Below are 11,809 nucleotides of genomic sequence, written 5' to 3'. Positions count from 1 at the left end.
ATTACGGTCTGTGCAGCCAAATTAGCATCTTCTGGCCAATGGACACCAGTTAAATGAGACCTCCTCTTACTGCTGGAGGACTTATGTGAGTACCATGCTGCTCTTTTCTTCTGCATTCACATAGCTGATCATATCTGATCAGCAGATCAAATACAGTTTATACCATCTGTACCTCAAATTGTCATTTCAGTGTTAGTTGGCCTTGTCATCAAAAGGAGGATGTCATCACACTTCTATATGGAGCTGTATCTCCCCCCGAGTGCCATACTACAGGATCTACATTATGAATATATAGCGTGCTCTCCTTCCCTTCCCGTGTGCACACAGCTGATCATAACAGATCATCTGATAAAACACAGCTTTTATCATCTATACCTTAAAACCATTTCAGTGCTAGTTGTGGTCAGAAGGGAGGGTGCCATCACATTTTTATATGGTGCAAAGACTCCTGCATTCAAACACAAAATTTTAACAGAGCAACTTGACACGTGATTGACTGGCAACAGAAAGGAAAGACAAGTCCTTGCAAAAGGTAAAGTACAACCCTGTTGTTTTAATTGGCACAGTGTGTGCATTTACTTAACATGAGAACAGACAAAACACCACAGCCCCAAGCCTGCTTCTCTGATCAATGTTTATACAGTTACAGCTCAAACATGAACTACGTTTTAGTAATATTAGTTAAAAAGACCCAGATGTAGGTAGAAGTTTCTGTCGTTCATGTTTGTTTGTTTGTTTTCCTAAATAATAAATCTTTTTTCTAGTAAAAGCAAACTGTCTTTGTTTCTCCCTTAGCCTGGAGCGGGTAGCTTTTTTGTGTCTTAAAGTTCATCTTGTAATGTTTCTCAGAGCCATAGAGCTAAGTCTAAATTGTATTAGTTTTCAGGTGGCTTGTGCTGGTTCTGCTGTTCATGTCTTCTCTTCCCTCCTTAGCCTGCCTGGGTAGCTGGGGGAGCACTCTGGAAATACTGGTGCGCTCGGCTAGCTGCTGCTGCTGCGTATCACGCTGGCTATTGGCTGGGATTTTGCCGTGATCTTTAGTGCAATAACCCCACAAGTGTGGGAATCTTGTCTCATTAGGCATTCCTAGTGGCATCTGAATTGTGTGGGGAAATGTTCCTCTTCCTCTAAACATGGTCTTTATTTTGAAAGTTTTTAGACACACTTTTGGCTGTAACATCTCTTTATTTCCCCTGGGGCAAATTGAGCAAAATCCTGGGAACTTTTGGATGCTGAGAACCGGCCACTTAAGCGTCGTGGCAGGTTTCAGCGTCTCCCCTGTAACTTCCACAAATAGTGAAGTTGTGCTTTGTAAGATACATTAGTCATTTTGAAACAATCATTGAAAACCATCGGTGCCTGTGCCTGAGGAATGAAGGCACTGGTTTTGTGTCGCTCCAGCAGTGCTTTGTGGCTGGGTGGCATGGGGGGCTGCAGCCTCGGAGGAGGCAGCAGGGCATGAGGACGGGCTGCTGCAGGCTCTCGGTGCCGTGGCTGAGTGTGCGGGCTGGCGGCGGCCGTTCTCTGGAGTGCAGATGGAAAAAGCAGAGGTGACAAGTGCTAAAGTTTTAAATAAAAACTTTGTACGTACAAAAGGCACTTTCCCAGGCTTGTTTTAGAAGGTACAAGCAAGCAAGAAACTTCTTGAACTGATGAGGTCCCTGGAGATGTGTTTCCAACAGTAGGATGAGCACTGCACCTCTCATGTCTATGGTCTTACTGGAAAAAATTATAAAGGAATTACAGCTGATGAACTAGACTTCTCCTTTCAGCTTACTTTTCATTGTAGAAGTTGGGGTTTATTTCAAACTGAGTATCCAGATAAATTATTGATAGAACTCTTTGCTTCTTTAATAAACTCCAAATAAAAGTGATGAAATGTCCTTCTCTTATGTATTAAAAATAAAATAGCTAGTAGACAAAATAATGAACTAGAGTTCTGTGATTGGGAAAGGCTTTTGCCATTTTAGGGTTGGATGTGGTAAATCGATGGCACCGTGCCTTGGTACCAGACTTCAGTGGGGATGTTTGATGGTTTTACAGCTCTGTGTGAGGGAAAACAAGATTTTAATCAGTATGCTGTAAATATCCAAATAGGCCCAGAAGATCTAGGGGAGAGATCAGTTAAGTGTTTTAGATGCCTGTGTCCTACTGCCTTAGTGGAGGTTAGACACACTTTTGGGGGTCCCGGATTGAGAATTTGTCTCTCATTCTTTTCTTGGAAGATTTTGGACTGGGACAGATAATTCTGCTTAGTTTCCTGACAATCTCCCTTTGCTAAGTGCGAGGCCCTTCAAAATCAATGTATCTTTCACAGTCCCTTGGATTGCTGCCACTTCGTGTATTTACCTGTGGCATGATAAGGCCTGAAGAGCTAACGCAGATATTTTGCAATGAGGCACACGTGACCCCCCAAAAAAAGGAAAAATAAAAGGGTGGCTACACAAGCGGCTGCTCTGAAGCAACTTCCCGGTGACTCCAGCGGCGACGGAGACCGCAGCGCGCCGCCAGTAACGGGGCCCGGCCCCCGCCCCTTCCGCTGGGGGTGGCGCCCCGTCCGGCCACGTGGAGGCCGCCGCCCCGCCCCCGCATTCCGGACGCGGCTCATGGCCCCGCCCCGGGGCCCCGCCCCCGCGCCTGGCCCCGCCCCCCGCGCTCCGCTTAAAGGAGCCGTCACCGCGCTCGCGTCCCCCTCGGCTTCCCCGCCCCGCTGTGCCCCGCCGCGCCCGTCCCCGCCGGCGCGGGGCCCGCTCCTGGCGAGGCGGCGGTGGCGGCCGGCGGCGCGGCGCCGCCATGGCGCTGGAAGCGGAGGCGACCGGGGCGCCGCTGAGCTCTTTCCTGAGGGACTTCCCGTCTCCGCTGGGCCCGGGGGAGCCGCTGCCGTGGAGCTCCGCGGGCAGCGGCGCCCTGAGCCGCGCCGAGGTGCCGGGGGCGCTGGCCGAGCTGGCGAGGGGCCTCTTCGGCGGCAGGTGAGAGCGCGGCCGCCGCCCCCCCCGCGGCGCGGCCGTTGGGGCAGGGGGGGGCTCCCGCCCCCTGCCGGGGCTCGCGCCCTGCCTCCCCTCGGCAGCCGCGGCGCGCGCCGCGCTGACAGTTGGCGCCTGGCGGGGCGCGCGGGGGAGGGGCGGCGGCGGCGGGAAGCGGGGCGGTGGGCGGCGGCGGGCGGGAGCCCTGCGCAGCGCGGCGCGGCCGTGCGGGCTGCCAGCCTCGCTGGTGCCTGGGGCCGTGAACAGGTGCAGGCGCTGGGAGGGCGCCTCTTCCCGAGGACACTTCCCGGCGCTGGCAGCGCCCTTGGGGTGGCTGTTGTGCCATCTGCTGCCTGACTCGGGCTGCGCTTCAAAAGATCCATCAAAACCTGCCGGGGGGGCTTAGTCCCCCCTCCCCCAAAACTGTGTTTATGAGTGTTCCCCTGAAAGTACGGCTTGTGCTAGCGTGCTTCTCCTGCAGGCCTCCTGCCAAAGTCTGTGGGCTTATAGTAATGTTTGTATGCTCTTAAAAATACTTCTCTCCCACTCTTGGTGCATGCGAGATTAAATTACAATCCTGCAATTAGCCTGGTAGGATGATTCTCGTGGTAGAGTGCCGTTAGTTCGAACTGAAGTCTCTAAGGGCACCTGTGTGCACTTGAAAGCTGTGGAGGGAGGAAGGAGTTGCTCTGAGATGTGACCTGCCTTGTAGGGCTGGCAAATGCAAGAACCGAGCCAGCCAGAGGGGTATTGGGCTCCTCTGTCACTCTTCCCACCCCTCCTGAGTTGCCCTTCTGAGTGGGATGTACTTGGATGGGTTTCTCGAGCTGATGTTTCCTCAGAACTTCCAAGAGCACAGTCACAACGCTACTGGAAAACATAGTTCTTGTTTCAGTAATGTTTCTGTGATCCCTTCGTCTCAGGAGAGACAGCTTGTGACCGTCATCCTTACGGTTTTAGGCTTCCTCTTTAACACTGCTTTATAATTTAGTAGTAATTTGGATGTGACTTGCTTGTTTTGGCGAGTTAGTGCCTCACCAAAAACAAGTCTTGCCGCTGTAACCCTTTGTCTTCTGACGCGCTCCGTGCTCCGCGTCTGCTCCCTGGCGCCCTTCGGGAGCAGGGCCTGCCTGTCCGAGGCTCTGTGACGTTCCAGCCAGTCCGCTCCGGAGAGGCTTTCGTTGTGGTGGAAGCTCAGAAAAGGTGTTGCGGATCTTCTAAAAAAGTTTCCAAAGCTTCTAACAGCTAACTTCATGCTGTGTTACTGGGAGTAATCCAGTGAAGACAGGCAGATGGGGAGGACTGGTTTTGTTTAGATATACTAAATACCTACTTACTAGAGGAATTTGATGAAGAGATAGAAAACAAGATTTGACTCTCTTGTATCTCTGTCTACAATCTGGTGGGTTTATAAACATTGAATTTTTTTTGAAAGCCTGTGATTTTTTTTTTTTTTTTTGGGAGGTACTTAAATTGCCTAAAAGTGTCAAACAAATTCTATGCTTTATCACTACATAGATGCTCCTGGAAATAACACCACTGAGTTAAATGGTGTGTCTAAGCCTAAAAATGGGAAAAGCACATAAAAATATTTAGAATTTTAGGTTGCAGTTGGAAGAGACCCAGGTGATCATTGCATTACTTATTACTTGTGCTGTGACTGAATTGCTCTTGAACAAGCCATTGCCAATGCGTTCCAAATTATACTGCAAATTCATTGTGTGTACTGAATTTTTAAACTGTTTGGAGTTAGAATGGTTCTGCATGAGTGCTTAGGGAACAGAGTGACACAGGACTCGAACAAATACTTACCATATGGCAACCCGGCTGCCACATGGGCCAAGCTACTGTTTCCTAAAACTAGTTTAGGGAGGAAGGTAGGGAGCTCTACAGATACAGGATAGATTCTTCAAGATGTGGTGATTTTTTTAAAATAGCATTTCTTGAGTTATTTATCTGCTAACAGTCTGTTCTCTAGTGGGCATATTAACATGTGAAAGCAGAAGAAGAATGCTGCTTTTGCAATCCTTTCATCTCACCTGTTTCTTCAGGTGTTTACACAAAAAGGAGCCTGCCATGTCAGAAGCTGCATTTTTCACATACTTGCCCTGCAGCCATTTCTGATCAAACAGCCTACTTTGTGGGGCTTCTTAAGTCCCAAGCTGGCAAAACCTTTTTCTAGTGTCTCTCCTTCCTTGGGCTTAATCATTTCTTGCTGAATCATCAAAAAATGCGAAGGAAGAGGAAAGCAGCTAATGAAAGCAGAGCAGAATAAAAATGCACAGAGATCTGCTTATTTTTGCATCCTTTCAGGAAATATACTTGAAAAACAGAAACATATAACGATAGTGTTTTATGTATTCTTTTGGTTGTCTGTAGGCAAATGGGTGAAACAACCCTGTGTGAAGCTCTACGCTTGGTCACAGTAGAGCTTACCTCAAGTGTCGAAGGTAGGAGTCCCAGCAGAGCCACAACTCAGTTTTGGGCTCCTGTGATGAAGAGAAAGGTCGCTTTGCAGTCGCAAAAAGGTTGGAATATCACAGTGAATAGCCTACATTATGTTCTTACATGCAGAGGAAAAGACTGGTAGAGCCCAAGGCCAAGAATGGGAAAACAGAATTTTGAAAGTGCAGCCCCTCTTCTCATAAGCTACATAATTAAGGACCAAAACTAAACTCTCAGAAGTTTTAAAACTTCTCTCAGTACTTTTAAAGGATAAATAAATTTTTCAATTGATCTGAATCCCTCAAATTCTCCACAAAAATAAATGAGGAAAGGAAAAGAAGGATTCTGAAGGTTTTAAGAGTTTATTTTAAAAAAGAGGGGAGACTTAAGACATGTAAATGTTGGTGTAAAAGTTGTTAAAGAGGCAAAAACAATGCCAAACTGGGAAGTAAGTTCAAGAAAAGTCGCTGGAGCTTAGATCCAGTGATCCACTGTTGTGGGCTGTCATGGTGATGTCTTTAACATATAGATGGCAGCTCAGTTGAAAATGCGCACATTCAGATATAGCATCAGCATAACCAGTTCTAATGCTACGAAGGTGGTGTTGAATGTACCTTGCCGACATTTTGCATTGGTACTTGCTCTATTTTTCTTAAATTTGAGAATTCTACAACGCTGCAGCATCACAGTATGTGTTTTACTTAATGATTAGTAACTTTGGAGAGTTTGTCTATAGACCAAAATGTTACTGGGACTGAGTTCTGCACACAGATCTGCAATTCTGCTTCTTATTTCTTTATGGTCAGATATTTCATTCACACCCGCAGAGATGTGCGGGTCATGCTTTGAGAGGCCCAAGCTAATACCTTGGTTTGGTGAGACAAGGTATGGTGATGTTTAGCTCGTCTTTTCAGTTGCTTGGAGGCATAAACCCTTGTGTGTTTGCAAAAAGAAACATTCCTCCTCCACCACCAGGAGGAATGCTGTTGAGAAGGGAACAGGGAAAGGAGTGGGATTTGTTAGTCCTGTGAGGAGTTTCTGAACGCTGTTGCTTCTCAAAGGCGATTGTTTTGTCTCTTGCATGGAATCAGTTGGATATCTCAAGCTTAAACCCCTTGATTGGCTCTACTAAGCTAAATCAAATTATTACTCCACAGAGTAATCTTGTTTTCCCAAATTTTAATTAACGCACACTTTTGGGTAAGAGCTACATGCTATGAAGATCAGCAGAAATGGATGAATGTTAATGAAGAATCCCAGAGTTATTTCCAAAGCTTTAGAAATTAACCAGAAACCTTACAAACTTGTACTGAAACAGAACATGAGATGAAATCAGACTCCCAATACAGAAGTTCCTCCTTTCCCTTGATAGGAGCTGAAACTTGCAGGTCCATCCTGTGACATAGCGAAAGAACAATGTGAAATTCCAGCAGGCTTCCTGTTTGAAGAGCCTTTACTGCAAAAACAGTTGTGAGACCCAGGCTTCCTGTTCTGACCCCTCCCAAACGATTTGCTGTGTTTCATCCTTTAGTTGCCTCAGCATCCTGTTTTGTGTCTTTGTAATGCTTACACCCAAAGTGTTGCCCAGGCATCTTTATTTTCAGCATTTCCCTGCTTTATAATGGTTGATTCTGCAATCCGGATGATGTTATGCTTTTATGTGGTGTTAGCATGGAGAAGAAAAAAAAACAAAACAGTCTTGCCTGTGGTTTATGCAATCTCTCTTTAAAGCTCCCTTTAGTGTCTTTCTTTCTGAAAAATACTAATACCCTATCTACTGTGACTTTTGCTTTCAATAAATCACCTAAAACTGATGACTTTACTCTTAATTTGTGCCATTAAGTGTATCAATGCAGTGATAGCACCAGTACTTCTATTCGCTGTGGACAAGTTTACAATATTAATGATCAAGGTAACAAATAATACTCAATTTTGAAAAAACAGGTTTAGTTTTTAATTGAAAAGTGATTTTTGTGGAATTAAGCCTCTCCTGCTCTACCATGTTTTTTTTCTTCCTGCCGAGAATAAAATGGAAGTAGCAGGAGAATCTATTATACATTTTCTGTGAAATTGTTAGATAATGACTGGAGGGCCTAAACAGATGGTGAGGACTGGCTTTTGAAGGTGCTGATTCTGATAGATTCAGATCATCTGGAAAAAACGCTTCATGTAAAGATGGAAATTCAGAAAATTGAAATTCTGTATGTGACATTGTTTCTTATATTTTTTGCTTTTGTTTTAACTCCATCAGTGTTTATCAGCTGAAAGGTCTGATGTTGTTAACCCAAGAAACGGCTTTCTATCTGCTGTGGGATTTCAGATGGTCTCTCTTTGAATGTGTATTTGTACTTTTCTGGGCACTGTGGAGCTCTGGTCACCATCACCCAGGAAGTTCTGTGTGCTGCTGTAATAAATAATAATGCTTACAGCCACTTCAGTGGAAACATGCTGTAGTTGGTTATAAGAATAAAAAGGGGGGAGGGAAACAAAACTAGGGGATCAGGGAGAAAATACTGAATACAGGCAGCTTTTGTTTACTAGGAAACTTGTGACCTGGTATTATTCCAGCAGTCTGAGTGGATCTTTCACTTATTAGAGAACTGCTAGCATTTGCAGAACTGCATTAAAAACACTTTGCTGATATAGCTACAGTGTGTCCTATGGACACACACCGAGTCCACAGTGACAGAACATTTGCATTACTGGCAAAGCTGCGCTGTATGTGCTCATCTGGTGTTACAGAGCCTGTGTGGCAAACGAGAGCGAAAATGCATCTTCTCTGCTCTCCTGCTACAGCTGACTTACGCTAGAAGCTTTTGCTAGCAGATAGAGCATCTCTCTTTATCGTGATGTATTTGTCTTTCCTAAATATATATACGCCATCCTAAAAACACTATATACACTATGCTAAACCAAAAGGGGGGAAAAAAAGTGTAGTGACACTCTGGCCTGTGATATCATGCTTTCTGTTGCTTTGTTGCCATGACTTTGATAATTCATTTGTAGGAAGAAGATTATGTAACTTTTTCTTCCTTTGAAAGGTGGCAAGTGATCATCAGACTTAACAGGTAATATTAGCAATCTCTTGTGCTTGTTTTTATACAAACAGAGATTTCCTGATATTACTGTGAAATATTGCAGGGGAAAATGTGGGTTATCTTCCTTTTGGAAAAGTAAATAAGATTCAGAAAGCTTTGTGTAACCATTGAGTGTTTGGTATGTCCTGGTGAGAATTTGTACCACTCTCTACCCGGTTACGCAGAGCTTGCTTCTCTCTGTCTGAAGTGTTGAAGAGCAGCTGTTGGGAGTCTGCCATCTGTTGCAGTACTCTGCTTTCTCCAAGCTGCTGTAAGCTGTGGGCATAGAGCACAACAGAAAGCCTGTCGTGTTTCCAAACCTTCGGGAAAAGCGTAAGTCATAGCTGAGGCAGTGACCCTGGGTGAGATGTAATGGCCTGACCTCTGGTGCGCTAGGTGCTTCCCCCTCGCCCTTGTAGCTGGGTACTGGAGACTTCTGAATATACTCTGTTAAACTGGGGGGAGGAGGGGTCTTCAAACTTGTGTCTCACTGTTGCAACACTCGCTGCAAATGGTCTGAGGTATTTGGTGACCCGTAGGACCAAATAAGAAGAGATGTCATTAGGTTTCCTCTTTTCCTGAAGAAACTTAGGTGTATTCTGTGATTTCTTTCTGAATGACATGTAAGGGATCGGTGACAGTCTTATGATTGATAGGATATATATGAATATGCTGTGGATTTGACAGCATGGCAGCTGTTCTTTTAAAGTGAAATAAAATAGAGAACTAAATTGTATTGCAGAAGAGAAACAAAGTGAACAAGAAGAAAAATAAGTTCTATTCTCTAACTCGTGGCCAATCTAGACTATGCAAAGTATCAGTTGCTTTCTACTTCTGCATGCAATTCTTTTGGCCCACAGGTACATGTATCAACAAAAGCTTTGCAAGCCTTCAGGTAGTTCCTTTTAAAAATGCCATAGGTGTGCGGTGGACTCCTTCAAGGGAGATGGCGTATAAATTTAAATGTGTTCTTTATTAACTGAATGTTGCTTCGCTCTTCAACTTGCCCCTCGTCTCTGTACTCAAGGCTTTGGAATGAGGCATGTATTTTACCCCGAAGTAGCTGGAGGATATGAACTCCATGTCCCAGCCACTGGTGATCTGACTTCAGCTGGTGGTGAAGCTACAGTGCCTCATCTCCACTGTTATGACATGTTTTCTTCTTATTATTTTTATTGTGGTCAAAGCACGCCCTTTTTGTTAGCAAAGAAATAGCCTGTAGCAAAGAAATTCTAAGGCTGTTTACTACTGGGCTGTGTGGGCTGAGGCGAGGCAATTAGTGATGCATGTGTCATAGAAATGGGGCTGCCACATGTTTCTTCCAGGACTCTCCTGAGAGAAGGTAACTTCCTTTCCACATAGCACCCCCCAGCAGATTCCCCCTTCTTCCCAACACCCTTGTTTTCCCTTGGAAAACAGCTACAGTGTTTCTTCTGATTCATGAAAACTCAATTATGCTTGCTTCAGACTGTCAGCAGGGTGTCTAGGGCTTCTTTGTCACTTATTGTAAAAATCTTTCCTTCGTTCTTCTCTGTTTACAGAAAAGGTTTGAAGTCTGTTATGGTAACTGCAGTGGGCTTCTACTTTTGCACTGGTTGCCATAGGTACTGTGTCCGCTTCCAGATACTCTCTAGCAGAGTGAGGCCTCGTAGCTATGTGTAAGAGGTTCTTATTCTTCTTTAGTTATAGATTTTGTTAACTCTTAGAGTCTCTGCTTTACAGGATGAAATTAGAACCAGTAAACATCTGAACTCAATGGAAGGTGCCATTGTCATGGAGCTCAATTTACCTGAGCTAGGGTAAAAAGCAGCCTTACCTAGGTGGTAGTACTAGCCTTAAGAGCTTATAACATAATACGGAAATATATCCTTCTTGAAACTGAGGTTGAACTAAATGGTTAGGGTTATTTATATATATATAAAACTATATAACTATTTATATAGCTATATATGTGTATACACACACATTTTTAGGCTTTTATTTTATCTTCTTTCAGCCTGTCAGAAGTAACAGCAGAATGTTGTTGCTGACTGCATAACAAAATACAGTCCCAATAAGTATCTGTTTTCTTTTAGATTTGAAAAACAAGAGTGGTGTGGGGGGGAAGGGGGGGGGCAGGAAGGAAATGCACGGGAAGCAAAGCTGAATGAGGCCTCTCAGTGCTGAGGAATCTCTGAATTTCCTTTTTAGGAACTGAGTGGCAACTGGAAAAAGATGAAGGATGTGACTTACTGACTTGTAACCCTTTTCCTTGTTACAGGCTTCCTATAATTAGAGGTTTAAAAGGGACTTGTGAATTATGGCATCTTCTTTTTGGCTTTTGTTTAAGGTTCTTTTTAGGGACTTAGTTCAGTGAGTCAGGGTTTTGGAAAGCAGAAGCCTACAAAGTTTAAAACCAAAGTGTTGAGCCCTATTCTTATGCCAAGCTGGAAAATCTAGGTTAGATTTCAGAATTTTCTCCAGTATAGCAAAGAAATTCTGAACATGTCTGAAGCTGTGGCTTTTACTGTCCATTTAAATCTATAATTATTTCACTTAATATTTTTGTGTCTGTACTTGGAGCTGGACCATGCTTTAACTAAAGCTTCTAACTTTCAGCGGTATCAGGTACACACCTGACCTTTTTTGTGTGCCTTTTATTTTCCTATTGTTTTATTTTCCACCTATAGAAAGGAAAAAAAGGAAATACAATTTTCTGGCTTACCATATCTGTTTCAGATGTATTGCTTGCTTGGTCTTCCAAGAGGTTGTCTGTTGGTGTCATTGTGGTTACGCTGAACTGTTTCTAATAAGCAAGCATTGGGTAGGAAAAGTAACAGGCTCCCCTAAATGTTAATAGCCCTTTACAGAGTAAAATAAAATCAAGCCAATTTCTATTTTCCCATTATTTGAAATGACTGCAGCTAGCACTGAAAGGGTTGCAAACACATTGCTGTGTGTTTGAAGTACTGAAATGACTCATTAAAGTAGGCCATCACTGCTACAGAATGCATAACATAAAACCAGCTTCTGTTAGCAGCCTGTGGCGAACACAATGGTTTCTGTTTGCTGCCAGAGGAGGTACTCGTACATGCCTGTGAAGAGATGACAAGGCCTCCCTTTCAGAAACAGTGTTAAAACGTATTTGAGCTGTTTGTCACTGGGAGCTGTAAATATTCTAAAAACCCACAGTCTTCCCTTCCCCACTCCTCCACACGCACAAAACCAAGTTATCTCTGTTCAGCTCCTTCAGGGACCAGTTGCTTCCACCATTTCTTGTTCTGTAGCCAAACAGTTCTATGTAGGGCTTCCGAAATGTTTCCTGGCAAAATCAGTTCTTGCTCT

The 11,809-nt window shown here is 44.3% G+C and overlaps 1 protein-coding gene across 6 annotated transcripts in view; it reads left to right on the top strand.

Annotated features, from left to right (window-relative positions):
• Positions 1 to 2,639: 2,639 nt before the first annotated feature.
• PPM1F (protein phosphatase, Mg2+/Mn2+ dependent 1F) overlaps positions 2,640 to 11,809 on the top strand; it is a 28,026-nt gene continuing 18,856 nt past the window's right edge. For all 6 annotated transcript variants that reach the window (XR_010392060.1, XR_010392059.1, XM_064522138.1 and 3 more), the window contains exon 1: positions 2,640 to 2,969. Coding sequence is in view for 4 of the 6 variants with exons in the window: in XM_064522138.1 (XP_064378208.1) it covers positions 2,794 to 2,969 (176 nt within the window). In the remaining 2 variants the exon portion in view is untranslated. The remainder of the gene's footprint in view (positions 2,970 to 11,809) is intronic.

The sequence above is a fragment of the Dromaius novaehollandiae genome, chromosome 17, assembly GCF_036370855.1.
Source record: "Dromaius novaehollandiae isolate bDroNov1 chromosome 17, bDroNov1.hap1, whole genome shotgun sequence".
Taxonomy (NCBI): Eukaryota; Metazoa; Chordata; class Aves; order Casuariiformes; family Dromaiidae; genus Dromaius; species Dromaius novaehollandiae.
This window is presented reverse-complemented; position numbering and strand designations above follow the sequence as displayed.